This window comes from Salminus brasiliensis, chromosome 21 (genome assembly GCF_030463535.1).
Source record: "Salminus brasiliensis chromosome 21, fSalBra1.hap2, whole genome shotgun sequence".
NCBI lineage: Eukaryota > Metazoa > Chordata > Actinopteri > Characiformes > Bryconidae > Salminus > Salminus brasiliensis.
The window spans coordinates 8,321,540-8,346,723 of NC_132898.1; the positions used below are offsets into that span (position 1 = coordinate 8,321,540).

The 25,184-nt window shown below is 41.9% G+C and overlaps 1 protein-coding gene across 1 annotated transcript; it reads left to right on the forward strand.

Moving 5' to 3' along the window:
* The first annotated feature begins 396 nt into the window (after window positions 1-396).
* Window positions 397-24,978, forward strand: slc41a1 (solute carrier family 41 member 1). The gene is made up of 11 exons (XM_072666170.1): window positions 397-569; window positions 1,358-2,478; window positions 9,827-9,934; window positions 16,801-16,872; window positions 17,264-17,408; window positions 17,777-17,923; window positions 18,717-18,864; window positions 18,964-19,043; window positions 19,456-19,590; window positions 19,716-19,864; window positions 20,724-24,978. The coding sequence occupies exons 2-11, from the start codon at window positions 2,011-2,013 to the stop codon at window positions 20,907-20,909; spliced, it is 1,638 nt and encodes a 545-aa protein (XP_072522271.1). The 5' UTR covers window positions 397-569; window positions 1,358-2,010; the 3' UTR covers window positions 20,910-24,978.
* The last annotated feature ends 206 nt before the right edge of the window (window positions 24,979-25,184 follow it).

The following is a 25,184-nucleotide window of genomic DNA, read 5'->3' on the forward strand; positions in this document are numbered from 1 at the left end:
GAAAATATGTAAACTATGACAAGATATAAATGTTTGTTTTTCCAAGAATTAAAAAATATTTATTATAATCAATAATAATAATAATAATAATAATAATAATAATAATAATAATAACAGCAAAAATCTCAAATTGTCTCCTGGTCTATGATTGGCCAGTAGTTCATGTCCACCAGCAGTTCGCCCAATTCCAGCGCAGAGTGCAGGGCTTCTCAGAAAACTGGTGGGGCAAAAATGACCGTGCTTCTCTTTACCCGCCTCCATCTGATTGGTCAAACCGCTCGTAATTGTGAACAACCAGCCAATCAAAGCGCAGGAAGGCGGGACCTGTCGGAAAACCAGCGGAGAAATAAAATAACGCGCTTTCTTCGCTTTTTTAAAACCCGCCTTGTCACTTCCTACTGAGGGCTGTGTGGATGCTCAGTGTTCACGGCGTGTCAGCCGCAGAGATGTGACCGTGGGCGGGCAGGAGAGGCAGCCTTAACCCGGGGGTTACTCATTAATCCAGGTCTGAGGCGACGAGCCTACATAAAGACACGCATGCCGGCTGCGGGCGAACGTGAATTTGGGAGGTAAGTGACAAGCTCTCCATTCAGCACTTCAACCGGATCCCTGCGGTGAGTGGGAGGTAAACGATTCCACTGGATTCAGGACCGGGATTTTAGCTTTAACACGGCTTTATTATCATTCTGGACACCTCGGTTTAGGGATTATTCTGTTATTGTCGATATTCAGTTTCATATGAGCTATATTTCATATGAATTCAAGCAATTTAGGAAATGTTCGTAGCTAGCTAACAATAAAAAACGCAAATATTGAGCTAGCTACCATGTTTATCTCCTGTAAAGCTACTGATCTGAACCTGCAACTGTTATTATTTTGTATGTTTTAATTATTTATAGGTCTAATATTGAGTGCGTATGAAGTATTAATATGGATTTAGTTATCACACATATCGGTTTTTATAATAAAACAGTGGTTTATTGCAGCTAATTGGGTTTTTTTAAGCGAATAAAGGGAAGCTGCACAGCCCGTTTTAATTTACGCCGTCCAGTGTTTGGGCTGTGTTTGATCGGACTACTAAGTAGGGATTTGGTTTCCCTGCTGGAGGTCGTTTAGGCAGGTTGAAGTTGGAAACCTCGCCCGTAGAAACCCTAGTTATATTTCATATCAAGTAGTTTTACTTTTAAGCTGCAGATTAAGTTTCGGGGGCTTCCTGGTGAGTGTTTCTGTGTTTGTGCCTCGTAACTTTGAGGGGCGAAAGTTTATAGATGAGCTCAGAAAGCCCTGCTGCTGCTAAACTTTAATTTTCCGTCCACAGGAGCTGATATGGTATCCTTCTTTTATTTCCTCTTGGCAGGTTGGTGACGGGACAAGCCGACCTTATCTCACACACACATTTCTGAGGGGTTTGTAACAGTAGCCTGGCTCCCCAGACCTTTAAATACATCTCTGAAAGTCCTTTAGCACCACGTGGTGTAAAGTGAGCCACGGGCCAGGCTGACTGGGCAGAGCTGCTGGGACCTTTTCAGAGAAGACTGGACAGGAATCGAGCAGTGGGCCTGTGAGGGGAAACGAAAATCTTCCACCGACTGAGAAACCTTTGCACATACTAACTTCTAGAGTGGTGGTCTCTTCTGCGGCGAGGAGAAACCATCTCTTTGAGCTTCACTTCCACTGACTGCGCTGGTTGACATGCATTTTTCATTCGTTCGCTTGTCTTAAACGAGACGACTGTAGTGAATGGGGAACATAATTTGTATGCTGCCCAAGTTCAGGCAGGATCTTAAGCAAGCCCGGAGAGGGGTAATGCACCTGCCTCTTTTGCTCAACCTGTAGTTACGCAGAGTGCCAGGAGCCCGAGGGCCGGGAGCGCTGCGTCTTTCATGGGATAGATCAGCTGTGGAGATCAGGCTTAATCACTCTGGTCGGAAGGAAAGCCGCGAAAGCGCCATCCAGCCCGTTTTTTCCCTTCGTTTCTTTATTCTAAACTTTAAACGTCAAGGCTTCCGCATGGTACTCTGGTCGAAAGAGCAAGACAAACTGTCCACCGACATGTCCACCGGGACAGAGAGAATAGAGATGAAGAAGGAGGGAGCGCCGCCGGCCTACCACCACTCCAATGGGTCCGTCCACCCGGTCATCCTGCCCAGTGACCCCGAGGAGAGGCAGGCCAACGCTGGAGAGTACGAGCTCACAGAGGTGGCCTCCTTTTCGGACCGCACTGAGCAGGAAAGCGACCGCTCTGAAATGGTGGTCATTGACTGTCGGGCCAATGCCAAGGGGCAGAGGGAGGAGGACGCTCTCCTGGAGAACGCCAGCCAAAGCAACGAAAGTGATGACACAAGCACGGACCAAAGCCCGGTGCCACCGGTTCCCCTGAAGGAGACGTCCTTCTCCATCGGACTCCAGGTCGTGTTCCCTTTCCTGCTGGCGGGGTTTGGGACAGTGGCCGCTGGCATGGTCCTCGACATAGTTCAAGTGAGTTACTTGCTTCAGTACCCAGTGACCCCCTATTAGGCTTCGAGCATGCTGCATGTTGTGTCATAACTTGTAACGCTGTATCAGATGTTGTAATTTACTCATCGCCCTTTAGTTCATTTCACAGCTTATTTGAAAGTCCTGCAGATAGGATCTACAAGCAGTGAATGTGGGTGGGTTGATGGTTACTGATGCAACTTGAAAAGTTTAGCTACTCACTCACAATGACAAATGTCACATATTTTCTACATTTCCATTTCGAGTGGTTTCATGGGAAATGCTTTGTTGTTGAGAAATTTGCAGACCATTTTTTTACAGTGGTGGTGATGAGGTCCAGGGCTCCAAAAGTCTACAACACAAATGCAGCCAATTTATTTGATTTGATTTGTTTAAGGTAAAGTATTACTAAATCTAATAAAATTGGTTTATATTGGGAGTTACTTGGCCTTGGGTGCAAATCTTCACCATGACCGTGTTTAAAAATATGCTTTAGGCCAAATTCTTATTCCAAGACAGTAGTCAAGTCTCAAGTCTTAAGGCATGAGTTGATGTGGCGATTTTAGGCATTAAGCTCGTCAGGCGTTGAACGGTTTTCAATTCTGAGATAGTAAGTTTCTTTAAAACTGAGCATTTCACAACAAACAGCTCTTTTTTAAACTATGTTTACGTCTGAATAATTGCCTTGGAGAACAATAGTGCAATTTCCTACTAACATTTCCATTCAGAAGTCCATGTGGGCTTCATCCTTGCCAGGCTCAGTAAAAACATTTATTTATCTCTTATTAATGGAACATGCCAAATCTGTCTGGAATAGAAATACCAATATGCATATCATCCAAAGTCAAAATCTGCCAGTGTTTGTGAACTGTGTGGCCTGTGCTGTAGCTAGCATATGGCTCCATAACAGAAGATGGACAGGTATTGAGTGTCAGGGTGTTTACATAACAGGTTGTGCCATACAAGCACATAGAATATGCTGGCCCATGCAGAAAGCTTCTTGAGAGCGCGCTCTTGTCCTGAACATGCTGTTTTTACAGTGCAGTGTTGTAGTAGATTACAGTCTACTACACTGGTAGTACTGTATAATAGATTTACGCTGTTGTTGAAGCTTAGATTAGGGCTGTCACAACAGTAATATCCAATTATTAAAAACTTCTCCACTGTTATTACAGTTTAATACTAAATGATAAGGCAAGAAGTTAAAAATACTAAGGGCCTTTTTCTGGACATTAATCCAGCCTAGTCTTGGACTAAACTGGTATAGAATTGGTGATTTTCCTGTTTTTGAAACATTTTAGCTTAGTCCTAATTTGGATCTGGGGAAATCGGCTCTACATGTTTATTTGATTAAACACAGAGAAAGTTTTAATAGTACAAAACTCTCTTAGCTTTTTTTTTTAATGGCAGATATTAAAAGCTGTAGTATTGAACTGTTTGCCAAATTGCAGATAATCAGCACTGAGTAACTTGTTTATTTACTCCTAACATTGATTTCCAGTTTTATTACCTGCAATGTTTGTTTGCTGTGCGTAGAATTCAACGGTTTCTTGCTGTTATTAAATATACACTGTAATGTTTGTGTACTAACAGTTGGCACAGCAGAATTCAGTACATAAAGTACTTTACTTGTCCAGTAAGTGCTCTCCTGGTCAAATGTGGGCTGTGCATATGGTCTACTATCCAGGAGGCTCATGCGAAGCATAGCTTCAGAGCAATTCAGGATGCAAAAAGGCTCAGGGAGGGAGAGAGAGAGGGATTTCGGAACGTTGTTATTACTTGCCTGCTCCCCTTCCTGTTGATTCACTTTTATTCTGACTGCATGAAAATAACAGCCCCATCCTGGATGACAAGTCATAAATTTTCATAAGGTCAGTCCTCTATAAGGTTGGGGGGATCTGGTTACATCAGATGAGATGAAGATTAATGACGATGACTAATGCCAATAATGCCTGGAAGTTTCTTGGACGTTCTGGGACGTTTTTGCCGGGGACTGTGGTTATTACAAAAATAAAAAATAAAAATCTTAATAAATTTTTAAATAATTATAATACAGAAATGCAGAAATATTTCTAACTATTGGTAACAATGCATTGTTTATGCACTTACCAACTACATGAGCTGAAGGCTGAAACCTGATTTAGCCCACCCGCTGGAACCAAGGCTTAAGGGAAATTGATTTGTGCACTGCTTGCAGTCCCATCAGATCACAGTAAGAGCAAAAAAGCAATCAGGCACGCACCAGCATTTCTTTAAATAAACACTTGCCTCAGAGCCAGCAAGCAGCAGAGATTAGATTCTCAAGCTTTCATATCAGTTCATGGCTGATGTGAAAAGAGACAATGACTGATGAAAGGACTAGTAATTGTCTTGCTTATGACGTAAAGATGGATGATATGGACTGAAGTTTAATCAGTACTCTCCATTATCTAATTAATAACAGTGTGATGTCATGATTTACAAAATCATATTAATAATACTAGAACAAAACGTTACATGCGGGGGCAGAGCTGTTTGTGGTTCACTATTTTTAGGTTCATCACGGTATCTACATTATGATCAGATCTGGGATTATGGGACATTAAGGGTGTAATGGTTTCTGTACTCACTGAATTTTGAGCAATGTATCCAAATTTAAAACCATCTGAAGTTTAAAACGGCTAATTTGCCATCTTTAAACTAGGCTACTTGGTGCAGCCTATCAGAAAATATCAGCATGGAGGAGGAGGGGGTTATGTTATGCTGTTAGCTAGCATGGTAATCACTTAGTTAGCTCCTTAGCTCACACATAAGTGAACTTAACATTAGCATGCCAAACCCATCAAAATGGAAGACTTTCTGATGACCAGGCTTCCAGTCCAGACCCCACTTTTTCACAAATGCACATGTCTGGTGTGAGCACAGCTTTATACCGGTATATGTCCTGGCCCTATTTAATCTATAAAAGGGGGCTGTTGTTCCTCACCAGAGAAGATGGGCCTACAGTGAAGAATAATGGAGGAATAATGTTTAGATCCATTAGAGTGTTCTGTTTAGCAGAGACAACCAATGCTACATACTAAAGTAGTCTGAAACACAGCATAATATCATGCAGGTATCACTTGGCTTACCAACTTGGCCAGATGTTGCTTGAAATGAAACGGCACCCTTAGATGCTTTTGCTTCCTGTGTGAAGGCTTGCCAGTTCGAGCTAGATGTGATCAGTTTGCTGGTTGTAGCTAGCACTAGAATAGATGGTACCATGGATAATGGTTATCTGAGTTTGTGTCTCTTTAAGACTGGCGTCAGGACCCTAGATAGTAAACTTTTGTTCCTCGTTTGCTTTATTGGCCCTAAAGAATTTTCTAAAAGTAACAAAAGTTACATCTAGACGTATAGTGCTTGTCCGCAAACCAACTGCAGGACACCTGTTGTTTAGACAGATTCTTTTCCCCGACCTCATTGAACAGTCAGCTCTGAGGCAGTGATTTTCCCCTGTAGATGGCCTTTCTCCTCACTTGCAGCCCACAATAGCTGGGGAGTTTGTTTGTATAGTTTCTTGGCGATTTGGGCCAGACAAACGCCAGCAATGACTGTTTGGGTCCGACTGCTGGTCAGCCTATTTTTACCAAGAGGAAAACAGACGCGACATAAAGGCCTCACACCGGCCAGCCTCCTCGCACTCCCACAGGAAGCCATTTTGGGTCTACCACATCCAGGCTGACACCCCGTTCTTACAGGAATGAGTGTAGACAAACAAGCACAGACTGCTATCCTCTCCAGCCAGTCACAGGCAGACACTCAATGTTGCAACTGCCTTCTTTTTCCATGGCCTTGGTCTGAGAGTAGATTGTACTTTGTACTCTGTCTTTAGAGGAGGCGGAGCTTTTATCATCTATTTATACGGCAATATTGTTTTGTAGTCCAAACCAGAATGAAAGATTTGGTCCTTGACTTCCTGTGGAAAAAGAGCAGTCAGTAATCAGGAAGTGAAGTTTGCCGCCCTTGTGTAGTGTCCCAGCTGCTGAAATAATGACTCCGCTAGTTCATCGAATCCTTCTCGTAATCAGTCAGTGTGCTGTATTAAGGTGGTTTTGATATCGCGCAAAACAGATTCCACAGAACTGTTCTTTAGCAAAACTGCTAATGGAAATGCATTGTCAGTAATATTGCCAAGAGCTCTTTTTGCTATCTATAGATGATCTGCTTTTTTTTTTTTTAGCATTAATTGATTTAATGGATCTTAAATAAACCATATTAAATATCATAACATTGTGTAACTTAACTTTTAGTAGCTGTTTAGACTCTTTTGAACAAGACTTGTTTGCTAGCATGTTAGTTATGTTGCCCTATCACCCCTGACCTACTGCTTATATTTCAGCAAATGGTATGTAAAATGCACCTAAACCCAACCTTTAGCATGATGATAGCATGCTATTGCACACGAAAATGTTACATGAGGAGGATAAAAAAAATTAAGCTAAAAAACAGAAACCAACAAAACCACATCATTTCCTAGAAGCACCACCCCAGTACACCGATATTTATATTAATTAAGAACGAGTTTTTGTTTCTGTTCTGTTATTAATGTATTGTGTGAGTAAACCACACTAAAAACCCGCAACCAATTTAGCTGCCGAATGAGCCTGTTTTCAATTGTTTCTCTGATTTCGCTTAAACACACATTTGCTTAGATCCACTTTGATATAACCAGTTAGAACAGAGACTGTTGGCATATTTTCATTTTAAAGACAGTAGCAGAGAGTCTATGTAGTTCTGAGGAATAAAGCGAGGGTGGAAAATGGCCGTATAACTGCACTCAGATATCCTCAGGACAAAAGAAGAATATTAGCCATGTATTATAATTTTTTTAATTATTCTTAATATTATATAAAATATACCATTTTCATACCTGCTCAGTTGAACTACTTCTAGCTGGACATGATTCTGTGAAAAAAAGTTTATTCATGTATATAGTAAATGATTATACTTAGATATAGACATATAACGCTTACCCATGAAACCACCTGTAAGACACCGGCAATTTAGGGAGATTCCTCTCCAACCACGCTGTCAACTGTGACACATGGTCGTCATATAGACAGTTCAGCACCTCAATGAACTGCTAGATTTGTGCATGATGAAACCAAGCCTATATAGCTTCATAGTTGTACACAGCGTGCCCCACGGTCCTTTACGTGCATAGTGATCTGCGCCACATGACTGCTTGTACCACTTCAGTGGTGCGTCACCAAATTCCTCTGTGACCATATATGCTGAGCTTTAGAGTGTCTGCAATCTGAGCCCACAAACCTGCATGCCTGCCCCGCTGTCCATCGAGTTCACAGAAACTCAGGCCTTGTGGAGGCATTGGCCAGGGCTACACTGTTCCCTGGAGACAACATCATATATCTCGGAAGCAGTGCAAGAGTAGAGGGGCTTTCAGTCTAAGGAAACTGAAGCCAAAGTGGCAGATGGCCAATTCTCAATTGATGTGGGACTTTTTTTTCCCAAAGTGGCCCCTGTACTGCCAAAGCCTCGGATTATAAAAAAAAACAAAAAAAACATTAAAGCACGCCCATTGGAGGCAGCCCAGTGTAAAACCCTTAACTAGCACTTTTTTGTTGTATTTTTAGGAGGATTGTTTTTTGTTTACTCCTAAGTGTCTCATCTCAGACCAGTTAGCTTAGCAACTTGCACTTTTCTCCCGTCTCTGCGCTCTGATGAATCTCCCACATTGATTTAGTTGTCTGGTGTCAGGCCTGTAATTGCAATGCGCCAGTGGGACAGGCTCTAAAGATAAGCACTTTCTCCATGTATCGATCTCGCTCGGACCACTGCTGCATTGCATCTCGGGCGCTGGAGCCTATTTGAAAAATAACCGGCTGCCATTTACCACAGTCATCAACTGCTTTTTGCAAGGATAAAGGCTGGAAGAGGTTCAAATGGGCATGAAGAGTGATGGCTCTGATTTTGCCTTGTCAGATATGGTTACTGAACCCAGCTTAGGAAGAGCTTTCCTGTCGATGGATAAAGGTGAAGACCGGAAAATGGAGCTCCAAAAATAGAGTCCAACTTTAAAGGGGGAGTTCACTTCATTTCGCATTTGAGGCCTTCTGAGTATTTATTAAATAATTTCTAACCACCCCAGACAGGTTTTATATAATTAAATTAATTTGTTAAAAGTAATTCAAATAAATCCGCCCACCCACTTTCATAGAGTTATGCCTGTTCCATTCAATGACTAAATAAATATTACACACATTGTACACACACGCCTCAAAATGTGCCTCGTAATGACTTTGTTCATACACTTGATCATAAAAGACATTCCAGGAGCCTAAAAGGTCCATCTGTTTACCTGCCATTGCACGCAAAAATCACACCAGTCTATTTATCCGCTGTATTGGGAGTGGTCATATCCAGCCTTTTGTTGTAGTGAAGCCTTGATGGGTCCCAGTGATTCTAAGCATGATCATCGTTCAGGGGGAGGTTACCAAAAATGATCTGTCTTAGCAAATAATGAACAAACTAAGAACAAGATGTGATAAAGGACCAAGTCAGTTTTGCAAGTGTTTCCCAAAAAGCTGTGTAAGACAAAACGTAAGAAATGAGCTCAAAGGACGACTTTGTTGGTGGTTGTAGTGGTTGGTGTGGCGCAAGAGATAACACCACCACCTACCATTGTGTTACAACAACACCATGTGGGAGACTGGGGTTCGATTCCCGGTCTGGGTGACTATGCTGCGCTACACCAATAAGAGTCCCTGGGCAAGACTCCTAACACTACATTGGCCCACCTCTGTAATACGAGTAACCTTGTAAGTCGCTCTGGATAAGAGGGTCTGCTAAATGCCATAAATGTAAATGTAAATGTTGACTCCTCCCCTGAAACAGAGCGACTAGTTACACTTGTAAAGCGATTAATTGGTCTTGCAGCTCACTCTTTATATAGGGACTAAGGAGTGAGTGTTTCAGTGTTTACATATTACATCAAACTCTGAAGTGAAGGTTTCTGAAGTGAGGACGCTACATGTGTTTGAGCCTGTTTTAAGTGATATTGTGGTTACATTATGGCTGTTTATTTGTATTGTGCAGCCACATGGTGTCAGTTATTTTACCCATAGTTTGGAAAGTACAGCTTCTTTTCATTAGAGTGTTTTTTTTCCATTTGAATGTCCAGCAGATGAGTCACATCAAATTACAGCTCAATACCACAGCAAGTGAAGGTCACAAAAATCTTTCGTTCACTTGCACTCACTGAACCTGTCATTCTGAGAAATGGTGAAGGTGTGTTTGGTTTTGTGGCATGAACTAAATGTCCCAACTGCACTCAGTGTTTGTTTGTTTTTTTTTCTTTTTCTCTCTGCAGCATTGGAAGGTGTTCTCTGAGGTGAATGAGGTTTTTATCTTGGTGCCTGCTCTCCTGGGTCTCAAGGGGAACTTGGAGATGACGCTGGCCTCTAGACTTTCAACTGCAGTGAGTAACTGTAACTGTAAAAAACTTAAAACAGTTTAATTATGTTTTTGTTTTTTTGTCTTTGCCAGAAAACAACTGACATGAAATCTCTCTCTGTAGCTGTACTGACAATCTCTTATCCCTAGAAGCTAATAGCAGCAGAGCTTACAAAGCTGGATGTAGCTAGAGTTGTCTCTTTTATTAAGGGGTTTGTTTACCAGCAACAGACCTCTGAAGTTGTGTCGCCAGTACTACACCCAAAGCATTTGGCCTATCCTGGATTTTTCAAGGGAAACATTAACATTGCTTTCAGAACTCACTACTATCACGCCCTGTGGTGAACAAAGAGGCCCTACAACTGATGTGTTTTACGGTACATGCCCCCCAACCCCCACCCCCGAGTGCTACAGGAAACTCAAAATTACAAAGTCGGTAATAAGTCAAAATATGAATTTAGCTACATAGTAGCTAAGACTGCAGTGCATGGAATTGACATCCTAAGAATGGCAGCCTCAACTAGCAAGCTTTATAAAGTGTGGTACTTACGAAGCTGTGTCAGTAGCTTTGTCCGTTTAGCCTCATTGTAGCACAGGTGGTAATATTCATATTTTGACTGCTGTTCATCTCGGAGAAAGTCTAATTAGACCAGGAATTCCTAACATGGGCATGACCCACAACCTCAGAGGTTTATGGTCCCTGGCAAAAGTGAGAGGGTAACATTGTTAAAGACTGAGGCAACACACAAACAGGAGGATGTAGCACACCATTTTATGACTGTTTATGTGGCCTTCTTAGTCGTTTAGCTCTTACTCACACGCCAATGATTTTAGCTTGAACTTTGGCCACCACCTTGCTCTGTGTGTTCTGTGAAGTGCTAAAGTTTCCTTGTCTTGGAGAAGCATGTGACCTTGGACAGTGTGTTTATGTGAGGGTGTCAGGGCCATCCCTTATTTTTGGTTCAAAAATGTCACACTGTTTTGCTGACGTTAGGTTGCTTTTGAGGCCTGTGAAGAAATGCTAATAGGAGCAGCAACATCCTGGCTGTAAACTAGCTCAGCAGTTCTTGCTAAATGATTACTTTAACATGTTGGTCGTGAGGCTTTTTATTTGTTTTCAAGTCTAATCATATAGGAGTATGGGCATCGCATGAACACCCAGTAATCAATAATAAACCATCTTGTTTATCAGTGGCTGTAACTATAAGCTTTGAAATGTGGAGCAAACAGGTAGAAACTAGGCCAATGGTTACTATTCAGCATTTAATGGCTGTGGTAAGCCATATAGGGGTGTAGGGAGAAACACTGAAACCACATTAATCCTGTGCCTCTTGGTACTTCTCTGTTTAAAATAGTTTAACAAGAATTCTGTGTAGACGTAGACCGCTGGTGGCTGAGGCAAAAGCAGACATTCCTATGGGCTGTGGCCCTTCGGGTCGTCACCACAAGATTACACACATAATCTTAACACGTCTTTTATAGCAGTCTACTGAAACCCTAGTTGTGTCCTGTTGGTGTGTGAGGATAGTTGCTCATTGCAGTGAATATAAGGTGTTAAGTCAACATTCCTGGCTGCATGTGAGGGTGAAATGTAGGAAACTGCTAAAGACTAAATGGTTGCAACACCCAGTTTATGAAGAGCACAGGGAGTGCACCTGTCTTTTAGTTGTGTTTATGGAGGTTAACATTGTTAAAGACTGAGGCAACACACAAACAAAAGGATGTAGCATACCATTTTATGACTACTTATGTGGCCTTCTTAGTCATTTAGCTCTTACTCATCTTACTCAGTTTATTACCTGTTTAAAGGACATGTATTTTAGTTGTGTTTATAGACTGAATAAAAGTTTATTGAATGTTTAATTTTGTTTATTTTTGTTTTATCAAATAGATTATATTAATGGAATGTCTGATGTAGGCATGTAGGCATGTTCACTATATGGACAAAAGTATTGGGACACCTGCTCATTCAAAAGACTTTATCCTGCTTTTATTGGAATAACTGTCTTTACTGTCCATGGAAGGCTTTCTACTCAATTTTTGAGGAGCATTGCTGTGAGAATTTGATTTCATGCAGCAACAAGAGGTTTAAGGAGATTAGGATGTTGGATGATTACCACCCCACCTCATCCCCAACTCCCCAAATCATCCCAATAGTATTGAATGGAGCTCCATCCATCATTTCAGAAAACAGAGTTCCACTGCTCCACAGCTCATAGCCGTTGCCTGGCATTAGGCATGGTGCCAGTAGGTTCATGTTTATCTGCTGCAGAGAGTCCTGTTTTACTGGCAGTACTTCTCAGGGACTACAGCTGTATGTGTGTGTGTGCATTTGTACATCTGTGTCAGCAATGGGTGCAGCATAAAGTAGCTGAATGCATTCATTAGAACGGGTGTCCACAAACATTTGGACATAGTGTAAACTTGAGCTGTTGGGTGATAATATTTGGTTAAATAATATCTGACGATACATGTACAGTTAAGACAGTGGATTATTACAGGGCATTAATAAGCCACTGGGCTACAGTAATTTGGCACAGTCTCTGCTGGGCAGTGCTACAAACCGTGTGGGGTTAATGCTCAGCTCACCAATTCCAAGTGTGCCGTTACGTCATTAGCATATAGCTACAGTCTACCACAACGAAAACACCTAGTTTTTTCCAAGGCTACATAAACCAATCAGTACATTAAAACCACCTGCCTGAAGCATTGCGTAGATCCCCCTCATGCTGCCAAGACAATCCTGACTCATCGAGACAAGGACTCCTCAAGACCTCTGAAGGTGCTCTCTGGCATCTGCCACCAAGATGTAAGTTGCAGAGCTACTAAGTCCTCTAAGTTGTGAGGTGGGGCCTTCGTGGATCACATCAATTAGCCTTGGATGCCCGTGACCCTGTCACCAGTTCATTGGTTGTTTTTCCTCAGCTCACCTTTTTAGGTACTGACCATTCCATACCAGGAACACCCCACAAGACTGGCTTGATGTTTTGCAGATGCTGTGACCCAGTTGTGTAGCCATTACAATCTGACCCTTGTCTGATCCGTATGCTGCCTATTTTTCCTGCTTTCAACACATCAGCTTGAGGAATAAACTATATCCCACCCCTTGACAGGTGCCATTGTCACAAGATTTCTATATCATTCACTTCATGTGTAGCATATGGAGTAAGTTCCTGTGTGGAGTGAGTTTGTGTTTAAACGACTTTGTTTCTCAGTACTTAAAATTGGTAGATACGGTTTGAAAAGAGGTGGTGGTTGGCTTTGCATGTATCAGAGGAGACATATGTTGAGGCCTTACCCTCCTAGTGTTAGGAGCATTGCTAGTGCTAGGGGGAGGTAGGAACAGGTGGGCTAATTGACAGAAAAAATATTTTTAAAAATATACGTTTTTTAGGCTCTTGTCAAGCTCATCAAACCACCTACAATTGCTACAAAGAAACAAATGCTGCTGGAGTATGGATAGGTCAGTTACTCAACTATACAATGCTGTATGTTTTATAATAATATCTGTTCTCTAAGGCCTGATCTGCTGCTATCAGATGAATACACACTTCTCAACTACTGAACTTTCCATGCTTACAGGAGGCTCAAATCACAATGTGAAGTTGTCCATCTCCGAAGTTAGATGTCCAGTTCCCCTCTTGTATGTTAATTAGCACAGGCTTGCCCTTCAGCTCATGTCTGATTAGTTCTTCAGATTTTTTGGTATCTATCATCTATATTGAAGACAAAAAAAACTGCACATCTTGCTTTTTCCTGCTTTTTCCATAGCACAGTAAATCTACCTCACACAGTACAAATTGGCTTAACTTTCAGACATTTTTTCCCAAGAGGCCACTGCTAATTACCAGTAGATTAAGAGCACTGTACATGTCTAATGCTCTTATTATAAAAAAAGCTAATCCCACGATCAGCATGAATTAAATTCACCTGAACACTTTTTTGCTATTTCTCATCTTGGAACATGGCCCATTGTTCAGAGTTGGGGAGGAATTTCACTCATATCTTTTGACTCAGTTGAGACTTTTAGCTGGTTTGATGGAAAGTATGGGCACACTTTTATGTAAAATCTGACAAGATAATTGCACATTTCCTTAATTATTTGCCACAGTCCATCAGAACATTGACAATATTATGTCTTGTCCCTGCATTGAAGTTTTGACAGTTAACTCTTATTGGAAAGTGATTGATGGTTCTCCCTCTCTAGAATATGCCAGATATATTTAACTACTCATGACTCAGGTTGTCTCTATCCTATTATCCTTAGTCTATCTGTTATCCGTGATCTGTTCTAACCCCCTCCCAAACTTTGAGTATTAGTCATCCTGATATGGTTACAGCTCTGTGAATATTTTTTAATTTAATTTATTTATTTATGTATTTATTTATTTTACAATGGAAGTTCCTTTTAGGTCCCCGTACCCGGGTTGTAGGGGAGACCGGGGTAAATTTTAATACCGATATTTAATAGATTCAAGTAGAGCATGTTCTGGTATTCTCAGACCAACAGAATCTGCAAATCCTGAAATGATTTTACCAGATATTTAAAATAAGATTTAAGATATTTATTTCTTCAGAGACCGTCAATACCATAAAAATACATTTGTTCATGACAAAAGTTATGATATGTAATGCAGCATCATTTTGAAGTATGTATTCAGAATAACACATTGTGGGACCCAGCCAGACAAAAATAGTACTTGTGAGCCCCTAACTTGTTACCACTTCACCAGTTGTCATTCCTTGGACCACTGCACACTGGGAACACCCCACAGACCTGCCTGTTGTTTTGGAGATGCTCTGACCCAGCCATTACCATTTGACTCTTGTCACAATGGCTCAGATTCTTACTCTTGCTCATTTCAAGAACCAATTGTTCTTGACTTGTTGCCCAATATATCTCACCCTTGACATTACAGCCATTGTAATGAGATAACCAATGTTCTTCACACTTCACCTGTCAGTGTTTTTAATGTTTTGACTGCTCAGTATATTCAAGCAGCAGTTAAGAGCTCTGAACTGAACTGGGTTAAAGGGTACGTGGCTGCTAGCAGCCCTGGCAGGACCTTTGTCAGCACAGGGGTTATCGCCACTGTATGCTGGGTGGGGGGTTCACCTTCGCGAGCACACAGTGACCTGCCCTGCAGCTTTATCTCTGGCCCGCCTGTTATCTGGCTCAGTCGGCTGTTCGCTCCGGATCAGAGCTAGCTGCAGTAGCGACCGCACGCTAGCTGGATTTTTCCCTTCACGCTGTGCGTAAGCTCTCGGCGGAAGAGGCGCCGTGACCGTTGAAGTGGGGTCACCTCTGTGAGCAGCGTACTGCTGGCACCAGCACAAATCCCCCTTCCTCCTGAGCCCTGGGCCCCTACACCGGCACACACATACACACGCACAAGGAGCCTCACACATACACACAAGGCACTTCCCCCTCAAAATGGCCTCTCCGCATTACTTTTCCTTTGTCCAGCTGCCAGGGACATTTGTCATATAGCAGTCTTGCTAATATTCTGTCATTGTAACTTGGCTCGGAGTAGCCGTGCGATAAAAGAGGCAGCTAGCGGTTTCATTGGTGTCCCACTGTGACCAATCAAGAGAAAAGAACGGAAAGCTCATTAAATCCAACTTCGCTTGCTGCAGTTCAGCTAAGACGCACTTGCTGCGATGTGATTTGCCCAAGCGTTCCTGCACAAGCCTGGAAATATGTAATGTGTTTTTTGTCCTCTCGCTGCGGCGAAGTGAAGGGCTTTGCAGGAAGTGCCGAAGTACTACTACTCCTTTGAAAGATAATGAAAGACTGCACAGTGAGCTGGGCTCAATGGCTGAGAGAGGCCGCTGTGCTCTCTGGCTTGCTGTCAGCTCCTGGGAAATGTATTCTTCCCTCGTCCTCAGGCTATTGTCCTCTCTCTCCAGTTTGGCGAAAAGCTGTGGTTCCACTATACTTCTGCGAGAGGCCACTAGCCAGTGTAAAGTACTCCGCTTCAGGTTTTTCGAGCACTCCACTGCAGAGTGTAATTTAGCATGGGCTTTAGGTGTCATTACTTTTTCATTTAAAATGTGAATGTCAGTCCACCACACAGATAAAGTATATTCCACAACAGTGGCTTAAAATGTAATACATTGAAAATGCTCAGTGTGTACAGTGTGTTGCATGCAATGTAAAGAACAACTGGAATCAAAAATGGAGATACATGTTTTTTGCCGGACAGTGATGATACATTTCTTCAAGTTCACCAGTAGCAGAACACTCTATTTAACCTAATGAAGCACTCATTAGTCAAACCAGATACTCTATGACAACTACATGTTGTTGCTTTCACAAAACAAAACCTTGTATCTCCAATATGGCACCTTCACAGCAGTAGTATTCTATGTGTTTATTTAACAGTTCTTTCTGGTTTGAAGTTTTCTTGTCTGCAAACGATTCCCTACATAGTTCAGTGAACCGGCCTTATCCATAGCCCCACTGTAAGGCCAAAGCCACTCAACATTAGCATCTTTAGTGAGAGAGATGAGATAAGTGGCGTCGGCCAGCGGGCGGAAGATGAGATGCATGTGTCCAGTGGCTCAAAACACCCTTTTGTCCCAAGAACTGACCGCTGTTTGTTCTAGTGAACCCTTGGGCCGACAGCACCCGAAACACTAGATATTCTCATTGTCGGAACACTAGGTAGATATTCAGCTCATGGCTCATAATGCAGATGTCTCATTAGGCTAGTTATGGTTAACCAGCATAATGTTAATGCCCTTTGTATGTCCTCAGTATCCACAAATGCTGCTAGATTTTCTCAGATCAGGTCTCAGTTCTCAGATCAGGTCTTTGATTAGAATGCCATTCTATAGTTATGTTATATGTTAACTCTCTCTCTCTCTCCCTCCCTCTCCCCCTTACAGGCTAATATTGGACAGATGGACACAGCCAAGGAGATGTGGAAAATGATCATGGGAAACCTTGCACTGATACAGGTAACAAGCCAACGTTCTGTAGAATGTCACCAGCTGGAAGCAAAGCAAACATCAGATTATGCAATGCTTGAACAACCTTTTTTTTTACCTGGAAATGATCCAACTCTCCAATTTTCTACAACTTTGTACAAAATCAATCACACAGCAAAAAGGTGCTGACCAGTTTGCACTCACAAAGGTCACACTTTAGCCTCTCCGCTCAAGATTCCTGTGATTTGCTTCATGTCTGTAGGAGTTTATAGAAGATGTTGTTGGGTGAACTTGACATTTATGTGAACAACAGATTTTGAACTCATAGAAGCTCAGGCCAATTTTAAGAGAAAGCAAGAGCGAGCGAGAGAAAGAAAGAAAAGTCCATCCGTTTGTGGTGACACTGCTGTTCATATCTCAGGTTCAAGCCACCGTTGTTGGCTTCCTGGCCTCCATCGCTGCAGTCATTTTTGGCTGGATTCCAGAGGGCCAGTTCAAGATGGGCCATGCAGTTCTCCTCTGTGCCAGCAGCGTAGCCACAGCCTTCATAGCCTCCTTGCTGCTAGGTGAGAATCCTGGGTTTTTCCTATTTAACAACTCTCAATTGGAAAGAGGGGTTTCAATTTACAGGAAGGAGAAGATATGTTGATTTTAGTATCCGTCCAGGAGCCATATAGTGTCCATTGTTCACGCAGGGTGATATTGTTATGGAATTTTGTTCCAAAGATAAGATTTGGTCCAAATCCCAGTAATGGGGGAAACTGCATTCCGACACTAGAGGGGAAATGTGCTATAAATATTCACACCAAACAGGAGATATCAAGTTCCCCAAATGGCCTTGCTCTCATTGTGTGTGAGTGACACAATCTCCTGTGTTAGGTTTAACATCTCAACACCATCACAGCCCAGTCTCTCTTTCCCCGCTCCAAAACAGGCATTATCATGATTGGTGTGATCATAGCTTCCAGAAAGGTTGGCATTAACCCAGACAACGTGGCCACCCCAATCGCTGCCAGCCTCGGAGACCTGATTACGCTGTCCTTGCTGGCTGGCATCAGCACAGGACTCTACCAGGAGCTGAGTAAGTGAAGCCTTCTGGGGCACTGGGGAGGTCTGCTGGTTATGTGGTTTATAGTTAGAATCCTAGGCAATCAGTGACAACATTTTATTGTGTGGCTTCATCTCTTGCCAAAGTTGTGAAACGACATTGTTTTAGATCAAGTAGCAGCAAAATAGTGGATCATCTTCTCAGGATGGTAATCACAAGCTTGTCTTGTGTGATATTGACTTAAAAGAGGGCAACAATTGTTAAGCTAGACATGCTCATTTTGACTGAAACAAAAGTGCACAGTCTTGATGAAGTGCATTGTTGTGGAGCCATATCCTTAAAATGCGGTGTGGTGTTGCAACTGTGATACCATAGGTTTGAGTAAGCACACCATAAAAAGGCTTTGTAAAGAGTAATTGCATGTTTGCGCTTTTCTCAAGTGATCAAAACTCTGATGATGAGGATAAATTGTGTAGATGTAAACATGAGCCCTCATAAGAGGTGAACCAAAACGGTCTTGTTGCCCAGTGTGGGCTGCCTGGTGTCATACATCCAAGAATGTGGGTGCTAAATTACACCCAAAAGAATGTTCACCAGAATATCTTTGTGATTTCTCAGCCTGTTACTGCCCACCAGGTTTGCGTAACTGTCTGATTTGGGGTTGTAATTAAAACGTTGTGTTTCTGTGTGTTATTGCTTGGCCCAGGTGCGGCTTTTTATACACTATGAGTAAATAAAGCTGACTAGAACAGAACTGGATAGAATAGAAGACAGCAGAGTGTTTGGAATTCAGCTAATTGAATATAACTTTATTTCATTTGAACAGATTATAACGAATATGCCAACCCGCTGGTGTGTGTCTTTTTCATCGCACTGACACCTGTCTGGATCTTGATTGCCCGACGAATCCCATCCACGCGAGAAGTGCTCTACTCCGGGTGGGAGCCAGTCATCATCGCCATGGCAATCAGCAGGTACATTAGAAGAGCTCTGCACGCTTTAGCTGTTGTTTAACCCGTACCCAAGTGCACTGCTAATGTATTTAATGTCATTTTTATTATTTGTTTTTACAGTGTTGGCGGACTTATCCTGGATAAGACTGTGACCAATCCCAACTTTGCTGGAATGGCAGTTTTTACACCAGTCATCAATGGTGAGTCCCATCAAGTATAATTTTTCACCCCTCTTCTCCACAATGCTAGCCAATTTGGATGTTTTTCACTGGTGTAAAAAATTTGGCTGTTGGCTTTCTCTTCCAAGTGCCTTGAGCAGCAGTTAAAACAGATATATGGAGACGCTTCATGTGTCTTGGAGGGAGCACATGCTAGACTTTACCTTATGAAAGGTCTTGTGATGGGAGGAGACCTTGCTAAGGGCTAAGGGGGGAACTGACCGTGAATTATTTGGCCGAAAATTTTGGGTGCTAGGATAAGAAATAATTGAGATCACTGTAAGATTAGCTGATTTGTTAATTAAATGGTTAAATTGTTACTTGCAACCCATATAATATAACTGTGGTTATAACACACAGTGGTTATACAGTTGTTTCTGTTGTCCTGCTGTAGGCGTGGCTGGTAACCTGGTGGCAGTGCAGGCCAGTCGGATCTCTACGTACTTGCACATGAATGGCCTGCCCATCGCAGAGCCCAACCCATCCCCGCAAAAATGCCCCACACCCTGCAGCACATTCTTTGGCTCAGGTAAATAAATCAGCCTTCATAAGGGAAATGATCAAAGGAACCAGTAATGCTAACAAGTTCTGAAAGTTGTATTACCCTGTTCACTGAACTGTGTGATGAACTGGGCTTTCTCCCTCACTCTGCAGGAGTGAATTCTCGTTCGGCCCGAGTGCTCTTCCTTCTAGTGGCTCCTGGTCATCTGGTCTTTCTGTACACCATTAACTCCATGAGGGCTGGACACACCACTCTCACCTACATCTTCATTGCTTTCTACTTGGCTGCTGCATTACTTCAGGTACAGTCAACTGAGCAAACCTTTGAAACCCAAGTCACACTAACTACAGCCCTTTACTAATTAGCTGAAGCTTTACTGAAATGCACTCACGAGTGGAACGTAAACTAAGTTGGCTTTAGTTAGCACATTATAAGAACATCTAAAGTAAGATCATGGGATTTGTGTAGCAGTATACCATAGATTCAAGGAGGAGGGAGCACTTTTAGAAGATCAGTATGTTGTTTTAAATAGGAATCATGTGCCTTTTGGTCAGCAGTTGATTTTGTGCTGTTTGTTGGCTGTAGCTTGCACATTTAAAAAGTGGTGAAATCAATGGGGTTCTTTGAGATGTTGGAAGGGTGAAAAAAAGAAAGCAAGGTTATACATACTGAGTCTTTATATCAGCTTTAGAGCAGCTCAAGCTTGAAAACTGAAAGAATTTGAAAACCAAATTCAAGGATAACAGAATTACATGCTAAAGTTTTCTTCTAAAAACCTGCATAATTATAGTAATTTCCTGCCAGCATATTCACTATCAAATTACAGGACATTATTTACGGCAGATAGTTCTAGCCCACGTCCTACAGTGCTTTCCTGAGTGTAATCGTTTCTATTTCCAATATTGTGCAAATCTTGCTCCTGTAGTGAAAACATTATTGTCTGGCGTGAGCTGTGTACTCCGGCAATGTGGGCTCTAAATTAAACCCAAAAGAATGTTCACCATATCTTTTCATTTCAGTCTGTTGCTCCCCACCAGGTTTCGTAACTCTCTTATTTGTGGTTGTAATTAGCATGTTGTCATGTTCTTTTCTGAGCCAGGTACTACTGTTCATACGCTGCAAATAAACAAAGCTAAAAGCTGCCCTGCTGCTCTCCTTAGGTGATGATCCTGCTGTACTTGGCCGACTGGATGGTGCAGTGGATGTGGAAACGAGGGATGGACCCCGATAACTTCTCCATCCCCTACCTGACGGCCCTGGGTGACCTGCTGGGGACAGGCTTCCTGGCTCTGTGCTTCCACATCCTGTGGCTGATTGGAGACCGAGACACGGACGTGGGCGACTGAACCTTTACCCAATCAGCTGCGGAACTCGTGCCTGCTCTGTCCAGCCAAGACGAGTCTTTTATTTATAATACCATGTAGAGTAATGATACCTACATTATTAAGGCTACAGTAGCCACTATGATTTATAATGATGACTTATAATACTATTGCTATAGTATTGGTATGTAATGATTATTACATTATTGCTTATCTTCTTGTGGGAGAACAGGAATCCTCATTATTTTTCAATGGGGATGTTCAGCCCCCTTTTATGGTCAGTCATGTTGGCAGCGATGAAAAACAAACAAACAAAAAAAAAGGTTGACTTGAAATTTTCACAAACCGCAAAAAGCAGACACAGAATGCTCAATCACTAAGTGCTACATGTAAAGTGATAGATATGAGAAACGGAAAGGTGGCAAAGTTCTGAGCTTAACTCTTCTTGACAGGAAGCAATTAATGGAAGTTTCCGGACCACAGCAAAGTGACCTAAATACACTCTTGTGCCAGACATTCACAGTCCCCCATTCATCTGTTAAAAAGCAGGGAAACTGGAAATCTCTTGGCAAAGCAGGGCAGGTTAGTGATGAGCAAACCAAAACATGACAAGGAAAGTCCATGCAGGTCACTACAGTTTTGATAAACTCTTACATGTCGGATCTGAACACACACACACACAGAACAGCTTATGGAGAACGGTACTGTAGCAATGATCCCCATGATATTTACAGCTTAGCTATTCAGGGTCAGCTCCTGAGGTTATTCTCTACTAGTAAAGCGAGATAGTAAACGAAAACATTGTTTTTCACACAAATCCGTTAAGTTCTTAGACCGAGCAACGCATCGAAAAAGATTCTTTTAGCTGTTTACTTTTTGGAAACACAAAACATTAAATAACAGTCTTTGTCTGAGTGGCGTATTTAGCGTTTACACCAGTTTCATCTCTAATCGAAGGTAGTTGAAGTAGGCCGTAAATCGTTTCCACGCATTGTGCCTAGTCGGTGCAAAATGATGAAAAATAACGGGATGCTAGTAGCATATCTGGTGAGGTAGGTTCATGGACTGTATGAGTAGTAATACAAGTGCACTAATTATAAAGATCAGCTAGACCTTTTTTTGAGGCAGACAAAGAAACAGATGATGAACTGGCTGACTATGGTTTCACATATATGCCACACAAGCTTTTATCAAGTATGTATGTTACTGTGCAGGTTTCCCAACTGCTCGTGAGCATGTAAATCAGAACACTTTGCTTTATGAGACACATTCTATGAAACCGTTTTTGTAACAAGAATGAAATTGTTACAAATAATTGTGCTAAGAAGCTTACTGTCAAAAGGGCTATATATATATATATATATTTTTTTTTTTTTTTACTTTTTTTAACGCTGCATAACTGCATGGAATGTGCTTTCTGAAAAGAAATGCTGTCCAATATGGCTTTCTCAGAGCAGGTCTAATTGGTTAGGCCCAAATGTGATTTGGTATCATGAATGACTGGAATCTGCACTTGTTCTCTAGTGCTCTTCTGGCTGGAAGTGATGAGTGGATACATGTTTTACAAAAGAAACAAAAAATACCACAAAAACTTGAAAGGAAATTGCTTATGGAATTACATAAAAGATATCTTAAAAAAGGACACAAAAAAGATGCTTCTTACTTCAGTACTAGGCTTTAGAAAAGTAAACCCTTTAACTCATTTAATCACTGGTAAATACATGTAAATGCACACCGTTTGACTCCCATGAATTAGAGGCTGTATGTTCTTGGTGTCCCACCACAAGTTGCTGTAGCAGAAGGTCCGTCTCTCGTTTATGTTCTACAATGGGGCCAGCTAAATGGACCGTGCAGGGCACATAACTTTTCTTTTTTTTATGACTTAAAATTCCCTTTCTTCCTTCCCACCCGGCCCCCATCAGCCAAGCTTGGGATACCGTAGATGTTTAAAAAATGTTTTTTTTTTTTTTAATATATATATAAATTTTCTTTGTTTTATCTCTGGATTTGACTCCTCCCTCTCTGCTGTCCTCTCTAACTGTGGCCGCCACCACCACGTCCAAACAGTCCATTGCGCAAAGCGTACTGTAGGCCCCTTTTCTGAAAAGAGTCCCCAGTATACTAACTCCTGTGTTGTCGATTACATGCATGTGCGCAATACGCATATACACAATGTGCCACCATGATGCATTCAACCATCCTGAACTTGTGTCTTACTTGTGCAACTCGTGCGACTCGCTTCCTAAAGCACAAGTTGTGCCCGCCATCTTCCCGTTACAGCCCTTTGGCTGTGAATACTTCTTCAGGGGATGGGATACTCTGTTTATTTATTTCTAGAGATGCATACAAAGCAAATTGTATATAATATATTTATTCTATAAATATGCTGAAGTTGTTTATTTTTCATTTTATTCAGTGTCTCGGTTTCACATTGCTTTTTTTTTTTTTTGCATTGGGCCAGTAGAGGTATTTACTTTAATGTTGTTTTATTTGTTTGTTTGTTTGTTTGTTTTCTTTTTAATTAACAAACATATCAGATATTGGTGCCTAATACCCTACAGAACCTCACACTGAAACTGGTTCAGCTGTACACTGAACGTAGAACGCCTTAACAACAGCATGGCTCAACAAGTTGCTTCCTTCACCCCCTTTTCCATTTTTTTTTTCATTTTGTTTTTTTAATTCAGCAAGTTGTTTTTAATGTATTGAGTTGATTTACACATCAGATACGAAAACGAAGCAGACGTGCCAGCAGACGTGCTTATGAATCATCTGTGCCTGATTTTGGGTAGAAGAGCAGAAATGTCAGTGCCGAATTTGGAATTGGCCACAGGAGCTGAGATATCGCTTTGTTATAGCCTAAAAGTGATAGTTTGGCAAAGAAACAAATGTACAGTTTAACTCTACAGCTGATTGACATCGGAGATAAAAGAGTAGTGTAGCTTATATTATACTCCACTCATAAGCACTGCAACCACAAATGTGGTTTTTGGCACTGGATGACATACAGCATGCTTTCCTGAAGGGCGGCCTTCTTAAAAGACTACATGACAAAAAGTCTTGGTTTAAACCTATGTAACATTTAAAGGCTTATTCATGTGTCCATAATGTGTTTATTTATATGTTTTCCCTATTTTCTCCCAATTTGGAAGTGCCAGTTAATTAACCTGTTCCTAGCAATACTCCCAACACTAGGAGAGTAAAGACTTAACACATGTCTCCTCCAATAAATGCAAAGCCAGCCACCACCTCGTTTCGTAAGCCTGGGCAGCCGGTCACTTTTACAGTGATGAGGGGAAAGAGCATGGCCAGTTGTGCTCTCTCAGACTTCGGCTGCTGATGGCAAAGCCTCATGGCTCGGGATTCGAACTCGCGACCCCAGGGCCATAGTGGCAGTGCAGTAGACCACTGAGCCATCTTTGTCGATTTATGTCAGTCGTCTTAGAAGGCTTACACACGTGTCGTGTAGACGCAGTTACTCCGCTATTCAGTGAAGTGTTCCTGTATGGAGCATAGCAAAAACCAGTCATTGCAACTATCAACAAAAATTAGTAAAGGTTTTATAGATGGCATGGATCCAATACCAGATAATGGCATGAGGATGGCATGGATGGAATACTGGGAAGGGGATGAATGAACAATTCCTGTAATAAAAAGGGTTTAATACTGAAAAAGAAAAAGTGGTATCATGCCATCACTAAAAAGTGTATATTTTTTTGCTGTACTATCACTTCAGCTTCTTCCAACTGGACCTCCTTTCTACTGAGGCTAAAATTGAACTGTAATAAGAACTACTAAAGTGGGACGCAAAATCGAGCCCGGAGACAGCCAGGAGTAGAGTAGGCCTCCCAGGTCTTTCCTGAAATCTCTCACTGTGTTTGAAATCTCACTGTTTCCAAAAATGCTCCTGTTCTGGTTATGTGATGTACGCCTGTCACCGAGGCCTGACTGACATGTGTAAATGAGTACTCCAGACTTCTGCTGTCTTACTGCTTTCCTTCTACCCTCCACCTGCTCCACTCTGCTGCTCCAGAGGGGACTCAACAGAGGTACTTGTAAAATTGCTGGAAATAAAGGAATATATTATTTCGTATCACTTCTGTGTGGCTGACTTTCCTTTTCCCATGTAAACTACAGCTTCTGGAGGAGCCTCACTGTACGGCAAGTTCAATGAAAAGCTTAACATTTTTCTAAGCTTGTTCTCAAGCTGCATGACGGAAATAGGAAGCTGCTCTTACGTCACGGAGCCAGTTTACATTATCTGGAGTAGTGTTTATGATATAACAGGCCTTGATTGAG